Source organism: Heterocephalus glaber, unplaced genomic scaffold (assembly GCF_053883595.1).
Source record: "Heterocephalus glaber isolate CG9 unplaced genomic scaffold, H.glaber_assembly_v1.0 deba00000621, whole genome shotgun sequence".
NCBI classification, from domain to species: Eukaryota; Metazoa; Chordata; class Mammalia; order Rodentia; family Bathyergidae; genus Heterocephalus; species Heterocephalus glaber.
This window is the reverse complement of record NW_028258153.1, coordinates 33,773,143-33,792,885: the sequence shown is the minus strand read 5'-3', so window position 1 is coordinate 33,792,885 and position 19,743 is coordinate 33,773,143. Positions and strand designations below refer to the sequence as shown.

General features: G+C 43.0%; 1 protein-coding gene across 3 annotated transcripts in view; it reads right to left on the bottom strand.

Annotated features, from left to right (window-relative positions):
• Positions 1 to 19,743, bottom strand: part of Fam120a (family with sequence similarity 120 member A) — a 102,303-nt gene that overhangs the window by 10,532 nt on the left and 72,028 nt on the right. For 2 of the 3 annotated variants that reach the window (XM_087205943.1, XM_004870062.4), the window contains exons 11-17: positions 17,222 to 17,471; positions 12,224 to 12,338; positions 6,868 to 7,077; positions 5,967 to 6,150; positions 5,259 to 5,396; positions 3,092 to 3,233; positions 2,419 to 2,515 (exon numbers count right to left, since the gene is read on the bottom strand). In XM_087205943.1, coding sequence (XP_087062069.1) covers positions 2,419 to 2,515; positions 3,092 to 3,233; positions 5,259 to 5,396; positions 5,967 to 6,150; positions 6,868 to 7,077; positions 12,224 to 12,338; positions 17,222 to 17,471 — 1,136 coding nt within the window. Of the gene's footprint in view, positions 1 to 2,418; positions 2,516 to 3,091; positions 3,234 to 5,258; positions 5,397 to 5,966; positions 6,151 to 6,867; positions 7,078 to 10,417; positions 10,906 to 12,223; positions 12,339 to 17,221; positions 17,472 to 19,743 lie in introns of those variants that run through there. The other variant, XM_087205944.1, reaches the window with a different exon arrangement.

Genomic DNA, 19,743 nt, shown 5'->3' with positions numbered 1-19,743 from the left:
GCTATCAAGATGTCCTTCAGTAGATGAATGGAACTAACTCTGGCATATCCAATTTATTATTCAGCTAAGAGGAAATGAGTTTTTAATCTATCCACAGAAGATATGGAGGAACTTGAAATATATATTGCTAAACAAAAGAAGACAGTCTGTAAAGACAAAAGACAACATACTGTGTGATTCCCTCTACCTGACATTCTGGAAAAGTCAAACCTGTAGAGACAGTAAAAAGATGAGTGGTTGCCAGGGATTTTAGGAGAGAAAGACAAACAAACAGGGAGAGCACAGGGGACTTTTAGGCCAGTGAAAAGACTCTGTATGATATCATCACGGCAGATATGTCTCATTATGCACATGCCCAACCCTGTGGAACACACATCACCAAGAATGAGGCCCCATGTAAGCTCAGGGCTGTGGGTGACATACAACACTCTGATAGGGATGGAGGGGATGGTGCGGGAGGCAGGGGTATTTGGGAAATCTCTACTTTTCTTTTGCTGTGAACCTAAAACTGCTCTAAAATTTTTTTTTTTGGTACCGGAGTTCGAACTCGGGACCTTGTGCTTTCGAGGCAGGCGCCAGAACCACTGAGCTAAATCCCTGGCCCATTGCTCTAAAAATTAATCTTTACAAAAGCAAACTGTTGAATTGTACACTTTAAACAACTGAATTGTACATCTGTGAGTTTTATATATATATATATATATATGTAAAAAATGAAGGATAAAAAGAGATCAAGAATCTACCAAATATTGAAGTAGTGGCACAGACAAACCAGCAGAAGGATGAAAGCAAAAGCAAGGAAAGTGAACAAGCCCAAACAGTGCTACCTCAAGAAAATTCTGAAACAGAGAAGGATTTGAAATTGCACATGGAAGAGTGCCTATTGTACCATGCACTGCAATCCAGAACAAACAACCCTGCAGTGCATTTGAAGAAAGGTGCTCAACTTTCACAGAAAGCCCAAACTCACCTAGGTACTTAGGTCAGATTCACCAGGGACTTCAAAGGGAAGCTTTATGCACAAAGAAAACCAAGTAAGGAAACTGAGGAGACACGGTACACAGAATTCTGTTTGCTTCCAGGAGCCCTTCCTGCAGAAGCCACTGAGGAAAGGGTTTCAGAGACCAGGACAGACATACAGACTGGGTCCTGCGGGTACACAGGACACAAAGCTATTTGTAAAACTGCGACAAATGAGGCAAAAGTATAGTAGGTCCTGGTCACTTGCCCAGACAACACAGGTAAGAGCAGTACAGCTATTTCCTAAAAATGAAGGAGAGTTGGGGAGAATATAAGGGCATATACAAACATTTTCTTTTTTTTTTCTTCTCAGTTCTTTGGAAGAGATGGTATCTTACTATGTTGAACTGGGTTTAAGAGAGCCTCCTCCTTCAGCTTCCTAGTAGCTGAGACCATAGGTGTGCCAGCGCACCTAGCTTACATACATTTTCTTTTAGCTGTTCAGTGAATGATGATGGTGACGACAGTATGAACAGGTATTCTGAGCCTGTGTGTGCGTGCAATATGGGATAAAGTGAAGACTCATATGGGATATTCTAATTTAGTCAACCCTAGGTTTCCTAAGAACCAAGATTCTCAAGATGGAAGAAAGGACACTGAGATGTTATAGTAGAGGTGGAATAAAATTCCTAAGTCCTAAATCAGAATGGGAAAATTCAATATAGATTCATGAAGTATTTCATTAAGGGCAGGGAGCACATACACATTTATGGGGTGCGGGTGCAGGTGTGCATGTACTTTCCGTCCCTACTGCTGTCCAGAAGAAAAGCCTCCAAACAAGGACTTGGTCCAAAAGGAAGGACGACATGTGGACCTTTCTTGGAGAGGAGGCAAAATAAGAGACCAGCAGTCTTCAGTTTGAACTAGAAACAACAGCAAGAATTCATGAGGAACTTCTCTTTAAAAAAGCAAAATGAAATAAAAAACCCTGCATGTTGTGTAGGTGTTTATTGGTGAACAAACAAAACAGGAAAACATCAGGAACTGTGACCAATCCTACGAAAGTGAAAATCCTTTAGTGCCAAGGCTCTGGTCTTGAAATGCCATTTCTCTCTAAGAAACCAATAAACTCACAGATGTGGATATTCTGGGTCCATCTGGGCACTGTGGTGTCCTGGGAAGCCTGGGTTCTCATATCTCACCAGAAAAGAAGCTGCCAAAGACCACAGGGGGCACAGCAAAGGACAATGCCACCCTGAAGAGGATCTCAAATGACAGGGAATGACTAGGGCATGAGGGGATTCACATCTGGCAAGCACCTATGTGCCAGATACCAGGTGAGAGGCTTGATTGCCAGAAAACATGGTCACATTCCTCAGTCTCAACACAGACACTTGAAACCTGGCTCAGAAAGGAGACACAGGCAGGGAGTGACAGAGAACATGGTAGGGTCATTACCTGGATCATTCCCTGGCTCTTGTAACCTCTGCCATAGTACCTTCCACCTCTTCCAAACGTTCGAATCACAGGGGTGGAAATAACTCCCCTTGGACGCCTAAGTGAGTAAAAAAGCACAAGAGCAAACAGACTTCAATCTGTCACAGACCACATTAAAAAAATAATCCCCAAGCAGATTTAAAGGCATCTAATCTTATGCCCTGAGGCATTACATTTGGTCATGCCAAAGCCTTATTCCAAAGAATCAATCTTACTTGCTTGGTTCATACCCAAGGCATTTGATTTGAAAATTTTTTTTTAAAAGACAAAAGATTAATTGAATAATGTGTGGTTAATTATTTAATAACAGCTAATTAAATAGTTATGTAATGCTGTATAATGGGATCCTGTGTAACCATGAAGAACAATGTCAAAGCTGGAAGGAGTGGTGAACATCTGCAATCCCAGCTACTCAGGACACTGAGGCAAGAGGACCCCAAGTTTGAGGTTGGCTGAGGCAACTTAGTGAGATCCTGTCTCAAAGTAAAAATCAGAAAGGCTGGGGATGTAGCTCAGAGCTGCTTGGGTTTAATCCCCAAGTACTTAAAATTAATACTAAAGAGGAACGTATCTAATAAAATAAAAACATTCCTGTTAAGCTCAAACGAACAACAAGCAAGTTGGAGGCACTTACCCTCTTGCTGGCCCTCCCACAGAGACCACCTGCAGCGGGAAGGGCCCTCGGCCCCCACGGCCCCGCCTGCTTCCAGCCCAGTGGCCAACCACAGTGCCAGCAATTTCTAGTTTCCCTCCCTGAGAAGGTATAGGTTGGACTCCTGCACAGAAAAAAAAAAAAAAAATGAAGACAAAATCTTTACAATCACAGCATTAAAACCAATACAGAGAAACAAGCAAGCAACTTCTTTGCAGTGTGGGTTTCTGTTTAGTAAGAAGCCCTTTATTCCTATTTTTTAAAATTTTGTGGAGTTTCTGTGCACAGTGCTTGATTTTAAATTCCTGTCCGGGAACCTGCACCAACTGACTTAGGCTCTAACCTCAAAGCCACAAAGTGTTTTAGAGACAGATTCAAGAATCACCACTGATGCACCTGGTACACCTTCAACAATACAGATGAAACTGTACACTAAGGGTGTTTTTCTCTGTAGGTAAGTATTTCCGAATTTATTTCCTTGGCCAAACATTATAGAAAATAATATATTGAGTCTACAGCTCTTGTTGTATTGTTATATTTGAATTTCCTTCAGCAGAATCTTAGAATTCATCGTATTCACCAACTTCTCTGTTATGGTTAGCTTGCATATTTTAGTTTTCCTAACTAAGAAAAGCCTCAAATTACTAACCAAAAGCAAAACTTCTGATAAAACAAAACAAGGCCCTGAGCATCTTGTCTGCTGCTGCTGGCATGGATGATCATAAACTCTCCACCATTGTGGTGTCAGGGCCTGCAACCATCCCAGGGGCTGCATGAACCCTGGCCAGCAATCTACAACAGCCCTTAGGTGTTCTAGCAGCCATATGATAAAAGTACAGAGAAACAGGTGAAATAAGCTCAACAACGTATTTTACCCAATACATTCCAAATAATACTATTTGAACATGTAATCAAGATAAAATTAATGAGCTGCTTTACATCTGTTTTCTGTGTTTCAACTCTGGCATGCATTTTTATTTCCTGGTCACTACTGCAGTGCGTGATGGTGTGTGGCTACCAGACAGGAAAGCACAGGTCTGAGCTTCTGACACATGGGCAGGAAAGCCAGCTCCTGGTGCTCTCCTTACCCTGCACCATCCGGAGTGGCAATTCTCTTCTGTCTCTTCTCAACCACAGGCCAGCGTCAGTGTCCAGGCTCCCAAGGAACATTAAGCAGCAGAAGATACAGGGCTGTAAGCTGCGGAAGGTGCAGCTGTGGAGTACAAAGCCCTGCTGGAGGCTGGGTGACAGGGGGAAGGAAGGTTCCCCAGTGGCTCCAGATGGGCTGACCCAAAGTCACACCTGCTGTCTTCCTTCTGTACCTCAATCCCCCTGCTGGCCTCCCTAAGTGCCCAGGTAACTGAGCTGGAAACACTGGAGAGAAGGGATTTCTTGTCTAAGCATTACTCCAAACTCTCTTCAAAGAGAGTCCAGCAATGTGATTTGCTGGCCAAATTTAAACCTGCAGTTCCCAAATGTGGGATGAGAACAGAGCTGCAAGTCACAGGATTCAAATGACAATAGCATCACAAGACACTACTTCCAAAGCTACTGTCAAGACTTTTTTCTCCCTAGCAAGACTAACACAAGTGAAAATGAAAAGAGAAACAATGGAAATTTAAGGCTTTATTTTCTTTTTTACAAATTTTTAAAATTTGAGACAGTGTCTCATTACATAGTTCAGACTGGCCTTGAACTCCTAGCGATCCTCCTGCCTCAGCCTTCAGAGTGTTGGGATTATAGGTGTGCACCACCAAAACAAACTACAACAAACTTTTTATGTCAGGAGTTCTGTACCCATTAGCACCTTCTACACAAAGCTGAGCACCTTTACTAAAAGAGAGCTGCTTGGGAGAGGTGACACTGAGCAAGTCAGCAGCTCAGCCAAGGAGCACAAGGTGTGGTCGGGTCATCTAGGTGCACAGAGGACTCTGCTTTAGGTGGACACTCAGTGCTCTATCTGAAGGGAGAGACAGCCACCACAGAGTCTTTGAGACAGCCAAAGGCAGAGCTGCGGAGTCAGGGGCCCACAAGGAAGACGCTGTGCTAGAGGCAACTTGGAAGGACAGTTGATGAAAGAAGACATCAGGTGCTGGAGCGGAGGAAGTGCTGCAGGCAGAAGCTCTGGGAGGGGTGTGGGTATAATTACCGCCCTGGGACTTGCTAGTCCTGCTGCTGTCACTGCCTGAGAAGGCTCCGCAGTGTCCCGATGCTGCTGCCACCCGGAAGGCACGGTAAGGGCCTGTTGCTACCGTTTCCCCATAGGGGCCTCCAAAGCCACAGACTCCTGTGGGACCCAGGGCAGAGAGAGACAGGGGAGAAGCATGAGGGATGGGGTTTTGGGGGCCCTGCTAGGCATGGGACCAGGCAGAGCGACCCCATCTCCATCAGCTGATGGGGAGGGGTCTCCTGGCCCTTCTTGCCACCTCACTGTCCTGCACCCATTGTCCCCAGGGGCCAGCACGATAGGCCACCCTCCCTGCAGCAGGATATTGAGCAGGGAACTGGCTTAGGGCTCAAGTGAGCCCTGGGAGATGTGTACTAGAAGACAGTTCTCTCTGGTCTGGCTTGATTTATTTTCCCACATGAGAAAAAAAAAATCTTAAAAAGGAGCAGAGTTGTCAGCTGTATTGACAGATTTTACAATGTGGCCTCTGCATCGGTGTTGGTGGCTCCCTTTCTCCTCTCATCAATCTCCTCCAAGATCTAGCTAACTCCCTGCTAATGTGAAGAACCACTGTGACATTCCACAGACCCACAACTACATGGTCTCAGCACAGCAAGCTATGGCTCCTGGTTCTGCTAGGAGGACTGCACACACTGCTCCCACCTCAACGAGGCCTGTCACACGACTCACCTGCAAAGCCTCTGCCCCTACCCTGAGAGGGTGGGACGGGCCCGAAGTGCCGAGGGTACACAGAAGCGGGGTAGAAAGGCAGAGCAGGAGGTGGTGGGAAGGGGAGAGGGTGGTTCTGCCTGGAGAAGTTGAGCCCCTCCAGGACACTCTGCCGCATCTTCTCTACCTTGGCAGCCTGCTCAGCCTAAAAAGAAGACGGCAGGTGAAACAGTCATTCAGTGTGAATGAACACTGTTAAGATATCAGTCACTGTAGAAGTTCTATATCTGCATACTCTCTTACTTGCTGGAACTCATTGTAACCTCCAAAACAATACTCAGGGCACTTTCCTGGCCATTTGTAGACCTGGGCAGAGCACGGGAGGGGATAACACACAAACTAGACAACGTCAGCCTGCCTGTTTCAGTTCACCCTGCAAACAGATATCCCTGTTGTTGGTGATTTTGCTGTTCACATTGAAATGCTGCCCTGCGTCTGTAAGCACACCCAACGCAAGGATTTGCCTTGTGGAGAAGATTCCTTCGGCAGGAGTTCTGTGCTTTTGGCAAGTAAACTCAATGCTCACAAATGAGCAAGATACATTAAATGAGGGATCTGTGAGTAGAAATCCACACAGAACAACGTTCTGTGCTGACTACAGGAAAATGTGGGAGCAGAACCGGAAGGCACCTAACCCTTTACTGAGAGGAATGGTTCATCCTAACCCAATGTTTAAGGATAATTTTAGAACAGTGAGAATCAATGGTTTGTCAGGAGTGTGGCTCACCGGGGCCCTTAGACTACATTCAGTTATGCCAGGCTGGGCCCTCTCACAAATTTCAAGATGAGCACTAGACAGAGTTAAGCCCATGAGCTCTATTTCAGTATAGTCAGAGGTGGGCCAGCCCACCGCTCTACATACCTGACCATCACAGAGGTCGATGAGTGGGGTCTTTTCCCGACTAGCTTTGAGGAGTTTGGACTGGAAGAGCTTCCCATCAAAATACATCCAAGGACAACAGTGTTCCCAGGGGATGGGCTGTCCACACGCATCATTGGCAAACAATGCCATGTCTACTCCGCTCATGAAGAGAGCTGAGAGCTGAATTCCTCGGGGGTCAAGGTTCTCGATCTTTAAATTGAAAAGAGTAATTTCTATGGAATACGAGTACTACAGTATTTAATTCTACCACTGTCCCCCTAAAATCTCCAAGTTAACATTCCTCAATAAAAGAGCACCACTAACTCTTACTATCACCTCAGCTTGACCTAGCACTGGCCTTATCTAAACAAAAATACTTTTTATGCTATTCAACACATTTAAATTTAAGAGCATGTTTTATGAACGTACTGAAATATCTTTGTTTGGCATCTGTAAATCACTGTACTATATATACTTAAGGCGGGATGTAATATCACTGGTCCCAATAATGTGTAGTCTCCTTAGCACCTCAGCGCCTGCAATCCCTTCATGAAACACCACTCAACACTTCAGAGTGGAAAATGGGGAAAACTCTAAAGAGTTTTGATTTTTCAGGTAATTTATTTAAAAATTACTTGGTATAATTTCATTCTGAAATAAATCTGTACTTTATTGTGTTAATAGTTCAGACAGTACCTTATTAATGAAATTGTCAGAATGTTTTAGGAGACACAAATAGCTTATAAATGAAAAAACACAACTACAGAAACACTGTACTTAACAGTGCACACTACTAGGACCGGCACAACTCTACCTTCTCAGTGCTCGGCGCTGCTGCCCCCTCTATCCAGAGCCCTCTCCTTTCTCATGTGATGGGCAGGGCAAGACACAAGTACAGTCAACTCCTGATCAACTGTGTGTGAGGACCTAGTTTGTGGATTATCCAGGATGAAGTTTTAATTCTGCTGTGCTTTCTGTCTTCCCACCTCAGTGGTTTCTCAAGAATCCAAACTTTATGGGACATCAATCTAAGTAATCCCTACATGTGGCCGGTAAAATGGCTTTGCAGAGAAAAGATCATCCCAGTGCCAAATGCTAATGAATTTATGACTAGCTGCTATTTTGTGCAGTTTGTGTCAACGTTTCCCAATATCAGCTAACATTGTTTTCCAATCTTATCAAACACTTAAGTCAAGGCAATTAAACTTCTAGCACCCAGACGAGTTTGTTCAAAAATTTAGAAAAGTTGTTTATCTATACCTCCTGCTACTATCGTGCACCACTGGCTCCTTTCCCTGTGCAGTTGCTAGGAAGCAGATGGGGCTGGACTGATGGAATCAGATAGTTTTACATTTATGTACACCGTGAAGAAAGAGAGGGCCCAACTGAACAAAATGAAGACAATGTACTTGGTTTATTTAGACCTCAGCAGTCCTGTCTCTGAGCTGCAGATAGGAAGGAGAATCCTCAAGGCAGAAAGAGGGAGCTGGTCCTGTTGGAGAGTGGCCACGCAGAAGGGGTGCCCGTGAGTAAACACAGCCACCCTAGGACACTGGTCCCCTCACTTTTCAGAATGGTAACCGTGAATCCCTTCTCACCAGGTGAGACCCCACAGCTTCCAGCCCAGGACCTCTGTGGCCCTCTCTGCCCTATGCCAGAGAACGGAGAATGTGGTCAAGGATTAGGGAGAGAAATGACAGAGGTGTTGATGTTCTAGAGACGCCTGCCTCATCTGAACATCTGCACAGAACACTTGCCACCCATCTGTAGATGCACATGCAACAGGATTCAGGCAGCTCTTGGCTACTAGCTGCTACTGGTCATGTCCAGCAGTACAACCCTCTACTGACTGCTGTCCTGGCAAACTGCCATCTGCAGCTGAATTTAGGAAACACCCTGGTTAGAGCTAGTGCTCCCCTGCCAGTCTGCTGACCAGAGGAATGGAGTAAAGCTACACTGTACAGAAATACATATTGATTAGACCAGCCTGAACACTGGTAGACAGACAACAGCATGTTTCATAGATTTAAAAAATGATGTTTACAGTTTCAAGATAATTAGTTTCAGTAACGAGACCTACTACTAATTTAACAGAAAAAAATATTAAAAACTACATAGACAACGTGAATAAAATTTCTTCTGCATGTAGATTTGGCTTCCTTTGAAAAATTTTCTTTTCAGTACTGGAGATTTAACTCAGGACCTTGCACTTGCCGAGCAGGCAGGGGTGCCACTGAGCTATATCCCCGGCCCTTGAAAATTTTTTAAAACTTACGGTGTATGTTGTTATTCTTTCCTCCATGTTAATTATACCAATAATAGTATGTTAACATTTACGGGAACTTAATATGTAGCAGACACTGCCTTCTTTTTACATGTATTTTTACATGTTTCATCTTACTTCCACGTCTTAACACTTGAAAGACACAGGTATTTCTACCAGTACTCCACTGTACAGACTGTCACAGATTTAAAGGTCAGAGAGGTGGTGGCTGGTAGAACCCTTGACTGCAGAAATGGCTGCAATATTCATACTCTAACTTCACTGTCTTATACTTGCTAAGATAAAGTATCCAACACTAAGCTCAACCAAAGAAACGCATAAAAAAAATTGTGACTTTATAGGAAATACAAATATGGAATTTAATCTCTGCCTGGTTAGCTCAAGAACTAAATTCTAGTGAAGTGACTTTGTCTGACTTTTAGTGGGCAATAAATTCTTAACTTTAATTTCTCGTATTTACCTACATGTAAAATAATTTACAGGTATCACAGATGTGTTACACGCCCTTTATGTCTTTAAAGCTCTTCAGTTTCATCTTTTATAACCTGCACTTAGCATGTGAAACTGTTAAAAAGAATTTAAGGCAATTATAGGGATGTCAAGAACAAAGAGAAGAGACTGGACAAATATTACAACTGTATAAAGTTCCTTCTCCTTGTCCTTCACCCACCCTCCTCAAAACCCAGGTTCGGTCTAATTTTACCTTAATAATTACATTCATGCTGGTAACCTAGGAAAAGAGCTTAAAAAATATAACAGGAAAAAAATGAGGGTCATCAATCACTGTCACAGGTATTCAAGGAACCACACAGAACACACTCAATTATTCATGGACATGGTGGACAGAGAAAGCATGGATGAGATGAAATTCTTAAAAATTCATTTAAGCTAATGATTGCAATGTCTTTTCCCAGCAAACTTCTCATCAGAAAAACTAACAAGAGTCCAAAAGGTCAGAAGTAGGTCCTTTCTTCCTCTCCTACTCCTCTGATGGCCAAGTATGCAGTGCATGCTGACAGGGAGAACAGAGGGAGCCTGGGCAATCCACAGACTGAGTAATGGCCTGACACAGCAGCTGCGGCAGCCTAGAGGTGACTGTACCTTACACAGCCAAGTGCCATCTTACACCAGGCACTGCCATTACTTCTGATATGTCAAAACACTTTAATGATTAAAAGCAATTTTAAAGTGTAATTTTCTATCATTGAGTTTTGGAACCCTCAGCTCTGTATAGGAATTTTGTTATCACTGACTAATATTTATTCCTATTAATTCTCAATGTGAGAGCTGAGAGGATCTTTAATCTTAAAAAAACAAAATGGCTTCCGTGCTGGGCTCTTTCGCAATTTGCACTAACCCTGACGATGGAGCTCTCGGGGTGTGGGCTGTGCTTGTGAAAGGGGACCATCAATCTCCATCCACACAAGAAGACCCAGGGCAGCGATGAGTGAGACAGAAGGCAACTGTACGTGGACTAATGTGTCTTTCTGATACATCTCTAGAAATGTCTCACCTTAGATGAAGAATCAGGAGAAAACCATGAAAGCACTAAGACCTCAAAAGAACCAAAATGAAAGCTTTGCGTGACGGGTTTTCAAAAGTTATATCCTGTGTGTGGATCCGAAAATGAAAAGGATATGGGAGATAAGATGGACTTTGGTTAAAGGAACTTGATGGTGAACAGGCTCGGTGGGCATACCTGGTCCCTGGCGGTCTGATTTTCAGAACTGGGATGTCAGTACTGAAGGAATAATCTATACAAGAGAAACAGGAGTAGAGGTAGAGGGTGGCACCACACGCTAGGAAAGTGTTTCCACCCCCTGAAGCACAGCCTGCAGCGAGGACGGCGGGGACGGGCACCGGGAAGGACGCGGGAGGACCTGACCGGGCCCGCCACGCCGCCTGACACCAGAAACAAAAGTGTTAAAGACAATAACAATTTCTGTCTAACAAACAGAAAAGCTTGATCCACAAAGTAAAGAACACAGTTTGAGGGAATTCTCCTATTCACCTACTTTTTGGTTTGTAGTTAGCTTGCTTCATAGTCCTCAGAAGCCTCAGGTGAGCATCATTCAACAATAAATTAAGAAATTTAACATAGTAATTTAGGGAAAACAGACATTTATTAAGTACCACCTGTTGAATACTGAAAATCTATAAAGCAAGTCTAAAATTGCTCTGCATGGAAAGATGTGTTCATAAAGAACAGCAAAAAGAGCCAAAAGCGAAGGTAATTTTGTCAAAAGAGATTAAATGATTACAAATCAACTATAAAAAAATAAATAACTGATGGTAAAGAAAAAATAAAACCCTATATTTTACAAAGAAAAAGCAGACCTACAAAATTAGCTAACTTTGAAAAGTCCTGAACTTTCTAACAATTAATATAGAAATTAGAAAGCAATTACAATCAGGTGAGCACGCAACTAATAAAAGTGTACTGAAAAACACAGGCACACTAAAAAATCAGGTGACAACTTAGAGAAAATAAATATTGTCAAAACAACTAAATAACAAAAGGAATTACTAGAAGGCAAAATTAAAAGGAATATGATGTTAAATGCTGACTAAAATGGGCATTGGGATGCTAGTGCAACATCGGTCTTCAAGTGTCTTTTCAAAAGGTATTTTACAATATTAGAAGGGCAAAGATTTTCTTTTCTTTTTGAGAAAACTAAAGTTGTAACTAGGAACAATGGAATGAAATAAGAAAAAGAATCCTGGCTAGATGTTAGAAAATTCTTAAGATCAAGCCCTCTCAGGGTTTGGAGCCCCCTTCTAAAATAAAAAAAGAGAAGTTTATTTCCTGATGTGAAAAACAAGAATAAATATCCATTGGTAAACAAGGGAGAATCTTTCTCTGACAAAAGTAGAATAGATCATTTCCAAACTGGGGATGGTAAATCCATACTAGACTGGAATGTCCCTTTTGCCCTGAAGGCTCTCAATTCACACCAGATTAGCATCATTAGTTTAGTACACTGAGCAATTCTACCTGGTGAGTTAGCTGTGTTACATACACAAAACCCAAAACAAGACTCCCAAGACAATGAAATAAGGCTGATACATTACCTTGAGCTCCTGTAGCTGATCGGGCTCGTAGAGTTTGGGAGACAGCGCCTGAGCCAGGAAGGCATCTAGCTCCTGACGCCGCAGAATGCGAGCTCCTGGCCACTGCACCATATACCTGATGAGGGACAGAAAAGCGTTGGGTGTGATGACTGAGTGGTTGTCCATTATGGGCACAAAGCTAGCAGAAAGCTCTACGTAAATATGGGATGATACAATCTAAGGAGGGTCCTAAGGCTTTTTTATGCAGCTTTTCTATTTTCACATGATGATGTCAATTACAAATAAAAATACAATCATCTAGATTGATCAGAATGGTTTTGTTGTTTTGTTTTATTTTTTGAGACAGTATCATGCTACGCAGTTCAAACTGGCCTTGACCTGACTATGCGCAGCCTAGGCTGGCCTGGAACGCATGTCACCCTGCCACACCCTCCTGAAGGCTGGGATTAAAGGCGTGTACCACCATGTTCATCGCCAGAATGCTTTACACTAGGGTAATTAAAAATAGCACAGTAAATTGTGCGTATGGAAAACTAGCTGGACAGTGAGGTACATCTATCTATCCATCTAGCTATCTATTTTGTACTAAAAACAGGGCCTTCACATTGAGCTACATTCTGGTCTTTAAAAAAAAAAAAATTGGGGGAGGGCTGGGGATGTAGCTCAGCGACGCAGTGCCTTGCAGGCACAAGGTCCTGAGTTCAATTCCCGATACTCGGGGGAAAAAAAAACTTGGATAGGGTCCTGGTAAATTTCCCAGGCTAGGCTCAAATTTGGTGATCCTCCTGACTCAGCTTCCTAGGATGTTGAGAGTATAGGCATGTGCCACTGCATCCAGCTGGACAGTGATTTTTTTTACACAATTTCAATCCTGTGAAACATTTAAATCTTGAATGTACATCGTAAGTACTGATTCACATGATTGATTCATTCTAATCAGGAGGCAACACCCAGGCCACAACAAGATCAATCTCATGATGAAGACTGACTCAAGAAGGAAGAGCTCCTTCCTCAGCAGCAGGTGGACAGAGGTGATGCTAGAAAGGTCTACAGGGGAGACTGGAGGAAAGTAATGCACATGATGATCAGTAGAGCTACCTTCTTCAAATGGGGTGTACCCTGAGAGGGCAGCTGAAGAGTAATCAACTTCCAAATCTTGAACTGGAATGAGTATGCTGAGAGTTTCAGGCTTCCTTTTATGTACTGACACTGCCCTAGATACAGACACCTTGGGCCAGAGTACACAGGGCACAGCTGCAAGCAGTGTCTGGTATGACAAAGTCTATAGCTAACCATACACGTGAGTCCCAGAACTGCAAGACCAACTGTCCCAATTTCTTGCACTCAACAAATGTCAGGGACAACCTGACCAAGTTACCAGCTCAACACTAAAAATAACTTCTGATGATAGATGCTATATGAGGAGTCTGGAGAACCGTGAAATGTCAACAAAGCTCCTTCCATCCTCACCTGCTGAACAGACTTTCTCAGGGCTTCAAACCAAGTTACCAAAAGCCAGGGTCAGAGTTGGTGCTGAGCCCTAACTCATTCTTTCAATAATTAATATTCATCCATGGCAACCCAGACTATGGGGGTAGGTATGGCTTCCATCAAGCATATTAGATGCATTTCCCATTAAATTCCAAACTAGAATTGTATGTGTTCATTATATGCCAGGCACTGGACTAAGCATTTCATACATACTAACTCATCTGTTGCCCTAGCAACTGAGGCAGGAACAATTATCCCGTTTTAGAGAATCCGAAGCAACGGGGATATGTACTTCATGGCTAAATTATGTTAAGGAAAATGCAACTGAAGTGAACAAATAGCAAGTATTTTTATCATATTTAAATAAAGCATTGACATAAAAGATCTATTTAACTAAATTGGCAATATTTGTAATGACAAAAATTACATCCCCTGCAACTGATCAAATGGCATAAATCTTGACTATAATGGTCAAAATGAGTGTTAATCAGCGCTTACTGAAAGAAACAGTAAATATGAACAAAGCCTCCACTGTTGTCTGAAAAACACTGTGGAGGAGACTGCTCAATATATAATGTGCACTGTCTTAAGTAGCCATATCCTACAATCCTTTAATTTTTAACTGTGGTAAAACACACCTAACATAAAATTTACCATCTTAAGTGTCCACTGGTTAAAGTATTCATTGCAATGGCATTAAGTACACTCACACTGTCAAGGAATGACACCACCCTCTACCCACAGAATTCCTATTCATCTTTCCAGCTGCCACACTGACTATGAAGCGCTAACTCTTCACAACCCTCTCTGGCTCTACATGCTTTTTAAAGTTATGAATCTTAAAAAGACTGTCTTAGCCATAGGCTGATTTTCCCAAGATTCTTCCTGTTTTTCTAGGAGCTGAGACTCTCAAAACTCAACAAAGCTGCAGGAACACATGACCTTGTTGGTCAAAATGTTTTTGTTTCCTCCATTTGGGTTTTTCTACACCACAGTTAACATCAGCTCTTCTCACATGCAGACAGTAGAAGAATACATGTATAGACAAGCATGGGTTAAATACCAAAGCCACAGAGAGCAATAGCAACCCACTCTTGGATATCTCATTTATTTAGCTGTTCCTATCTGTGCATTTAGGATGTTTTCAGGTCTTTTACACTGCCAAATCTATCTATGGAATTTCTGGGAAATTTTACTCTGGATGTTCTTTTCTTGCAATTGAGCACAGTATAAAAATGCTACTTGAAGAGCTCACCAGCAATAGGGGCTTGGGAGAACTACTTAACCCTCCCCACCTTTACTTCCCTGGCAAGCATAGAAGCTAGGGAAAGCCAGAGTACCAGGGACAGCATGGCCTGACACCCGTCATGGGAGCACACTTGATGTGCCCTGCAGCATTCCCAAACACAGATGGATGGTTGGACTCTGGCACCTCATGCTTTCCTCCCCTGACATTTTATACTGATGTAAGCCTTTTTTCTTTATTTGAGACGGGCCTCATTATGTATGCTGCCCTTCCACTCACTATGTAGCCTCGGCTTGCCTTGAACTCATGGCGATCTTCATGCGTCAGCCTCCCAAAGTGCTGGGATTACAGGCCATACTTGGAGTTATAATTTAAGTCTTCCTAGGACTTAGCGTGGTCTGCATGTACTTGTCTACTGTCTAGTCCCTTCACTTTTGGAGAAGAGCCTCACTGACTTTAGTCCATGTGTATTTCAATAAAGACATGCTGTTTTGCTCTGTGTGTATTCCTCATGCCACGTTGCCCTTGGCTCAACTCTCCTTTCTCTTCCTTGCTGCTGAGAACTCTAGAGACTCCCCCTATCCATCCCAACTGCTACCATACAGACTACTTACAACACAGAGATGCCCAATGTGACCTCATCAAGGGATTATGAATAACAGCAATAGTAAAACCAAAACTGTCTTTGGGTGTAACAAGAGGACCACCACACCCCTTTTGGAGTATTCTAAGTGCATGGACAGAATCTAATCAGGAAAAAATACCTGTCAAATCTAAATGAAGAATAATCTACATGGGAGTCAATAAACTATAGCCACAGGCTGGTGTCTATGCTTTTATGTAAAGTTTTATGCATGCACAGCCTGGCTCATTCATCACATCCTGCCCATGGCTAGGAGAATACTGTCAAGGAGAAAGTGAGGTAGTTCCTGCCAAGGAAGAGCTTGTGCTCCTCAAGCAGAGCCCTGAACAGAGACAGGCACAGGAGACGATGGGGGTGGGCTATGCCCATTGTCCCATGTCTTGTATCTGTGCCTCTCAGGAACAGAACAGAATGAGCCTCAATGTGACATCAGTCAAATGAGGGGCTGAGAAAATAAACAGGACAGGAAGACAATGGCAGCCTGTGTGGCCACACCTAGCAGTATGAAAGTGACCATGGAGCTGACAAAATGTGGCTGTCATGCTCTATCCCTGACCAACACTGTGGCCCTACCTGTCCAGAGGTGCCCAAACACTGGGAGTCAATGAAAAATTAGTCCTGAAGTGGTATGGACTGGAGGTTCTATATGGATTGATTTTGACAGCTCCAAGATAACAGAGATAATGTTTATTAGAAAATCACACTAAAGTATGTGAGTTAAAAAAAAAAAAAAAAAGCTTTGTGTACTGTACTTGCAACTTTACATCTGAAATTCTTTCAAAACAAAACCAACCAAACCCCTAAACCTAATGAATATCCAGTAGGCACTCCAGCTCAAATAAATTTCAAAACAGCATCTACCCATCATGCCAGGCATGGGGGCCCAGCAAGGAGCCCCAGGGTCGCACCAACCTGGTGGGTTTGGACACCTGCTCCATGACCCGGAGCTCAGCTCCTCCCTGCAGATGCTGGCATGGAGACCCAAGACATCCGGTCTATCTTCTAGGGCTAGAAAGCAGGAAAAGCCCCCAACCAAAGGATGGCCAGGGCCAACTGCAGACAGCTCCCCAGGCCAGAGGAGGAACCAAGTGAGCAACAAGGTAACACAGTAAAAAAATCATAACCCAAAGCAAAATGATTTTGACCTATAAAGTATACTTACATCCATACCAACCAAATAAATAACTAAATGAAGGGCAAAGAAGAGGCAAATTTCCCTGAGAGGATTCCAAATAATATATAACATATAATCTCCCTAAGAATAAACTACGTCTAAGACCAGCCGAGGCTACACAGTAAGTTCAAGGCCAGCCTGGACTCCACAATGAGACCATGTCTCAAAAAACCAAAACAAAACAAAAGAATAAACTACATCTAAAATCAGGCCACATGTTTACCAAATATACCTATTTCATAGTATAAATTAAAATATATATTGCATTTATACAGCCTACTCTCCACGAATATTTATCAATATGCAGTCAGGACAATCTCAACAGACCATGTGATTCCTGTGGAATGAACTTTCCACCCTTTCTAGAAGGCACTGGACACTGTAGTTGCCTACCCCACCCTCAGCCCTGGGTTTGGCCTCCCACACCCATAGCCTAGCACACACCGTAGGACACAGCAGAGCACCATGAGGTGAGTGGGCACGTTGGCAGGGTTGAGCATGGCTGGGGTGTCGGACCTCATGCAGGCCAGGAAGGCTCTCATCCTACGGTTCTTGTCTTCCACTGCCTTGCCCAGCCAAAGCCTCTTCAGGTTGGGGCAGGTCCACTCCCGGAAGGCCAGGGCTTCCACCAGTTCTGGGGTCTGAGGAGACTTCCCCTTGTAAGCTGCCCATTCCTTAATTATCACTGGTGAGACTACAGGAAAGAAGAGCAAAGAAGTTCATTGAGGCAAGCTTGCCAGCTATCAACCTGCACAAACACAACCTGCTCTGTTCTAGCAGTGAGCCTCAAGAGGTGGCCTCACGGAGAACAAGGTGTCCTCTCCTTAGCAAGCACAGACCCTCATGAATAAGTACTCTGTCTGCCCCTCTACTCTGCAACAGTGCATTCAGATTTTCAGGGAGGCCACACACAAGTTTCTTCTCAGTCAGATCATGACTTGATTTCTCCATTTACCTAATATATAAATGAAGGATGTTAGACAAAATTAATATATTTAAATCTAATAATTTAGTAATAACAATTGGTATAATTCACATAGTATGCGATTATTTGGTTATTTGAACATGAAAATCCAAACTAGATAAGCTAATGTCTTTTTGTATACACTTTCACAAATTAGATGAGAAATAACTTGAATTGGTTAGCCACTTTACTTAAGAACTTTCTGCCTGAATAAAGAGTAAACTTTAAAGAGTGGACAGTAAGACAAAAGTAGAAGTGATACTCCATACTGTGAATCCCAGCTGATGCCAGCACACAGTAATTATATTCACCAAGACTTAAGACAAATTGTCCAACATTTCACTTCTAAAGAGGCAAGAAGTTCTAAGTGCATATAATACAAACATGAAGACCTCTAACCACAATGTTTTACCACTATTAATCAGTTCTTTTTTCTTGAGGCAGGGTCTCGCTATGTAGGGCAGGCTGGCCTTGAACTCACTATGTAGCCCAAGCTGGCCTCAAACTTGCAGAGATCCTCCTGTCTCAGCCTTCCAAGTGCTGGGATTACAGGTGTGCACCACCATGCCTGCAGTCAGTTCTTACAAACACAGAAGCATGCATTTCCCCCAACATAATTTCCAAAAACTTAAGGGGAAACTGATTAGAAATACAATGAAGATACCCCTACTGCAAGTGGCATGCCTAAATTCTGATCACCTGTACATTGGTGACCATCTGATGGTGAAATCTGAGTATGCATTTCATAAATCATAGTGGCTTGCTCTATTCGGTAAATACTGGAACCAGAGTAGGGAACTGTGTGAGCCCAAGAAGAGGCTCAAAAGGAGCCTGAGGCACCACATCCCACCTCACAACCATTCAAAGCCAGCGACTAGGGTGGAAACCAGAATGGGATTGTCAATTCTAATTTTGATCTTTAGCACATTAATTCAACCCAAATAACATCAATCCCTCTGAGTACATTTTTGTGCAGCTTAATGCCTAAGGCAGCTGAGAGATTCTGAAGACTCCAAAATCACACCAGAGTTATGTGAGTAACTGGCTGATCTTCAATCCCACTAGAATCTAAATATAGTTAGGCAATATAATAATCTCTTCAAATGCAATGAAAACCACCATCAAGAGTTAACTACTTGGATGTACAGTTCATTAGCAAAAGAAAGAAATGCTTAAGCACATTTCAATACCAAACAAGTCAGTGTCACACTTGGAAACTTGTCATGGGCACACTTCAGGGAAGGCTCCCGATGGTGACCCCTGCACAGGGAGTCCACTGGGCCCAACAGTGGTACAACTTCAGTCACTGAAAATTTTCCTTTTACAGAAATTTCTGCTGTCACTAGACAAACTCCTTTCATTTACATTTTACTATCATAGTGTTTAAATGTTAAAGGAATATTTAAAACACTTAAAGTGCTTATTTGAAAGTCCATCAATTCAAAACAGATATACATGTACATATAAACATATGCTTATCTGCTTTTATTCAGTATTTTTCGGTGTCCAATAGAATCAGTAAACTCTCCATCCTCAAGCAGAACCTGTCCTTGGACGTACAATCTAAGGCACCCTACATTTCCACTTCTGGCACAATTCAGCTTCCAGAAGCTTCCCCAGCAGCAGCTCTGTCAGATACACAGGATCACCATGCTCACGCAGGAGTCTTCTCAGGAGCCCACTCTTCTCACTTCTCTCCTGCACCCAACACACAGGCTGCAGGGTTGGTCCCAAGAGGAGAAAGCAGACCACAAGAGCTTCAGAAGGAGCTATCCAGCAACATGCTGTTGCTACCAGGTTACCACCCATGCACATCCACATCATCCCACAACCCCCGCCAACCACCACACACAGCATGAGTTTCAGTGAATCACAGAAATACAGACCTCACGAGTCAGGATTCTCCTTGGGGTGTTTGTCAAGAGAGGCATTCTCATTACATCTATCTTCATCTTGAACACTTCTCTTTCATCAGCTCTGTTCTTGCCTCTCAAGCGGTTTT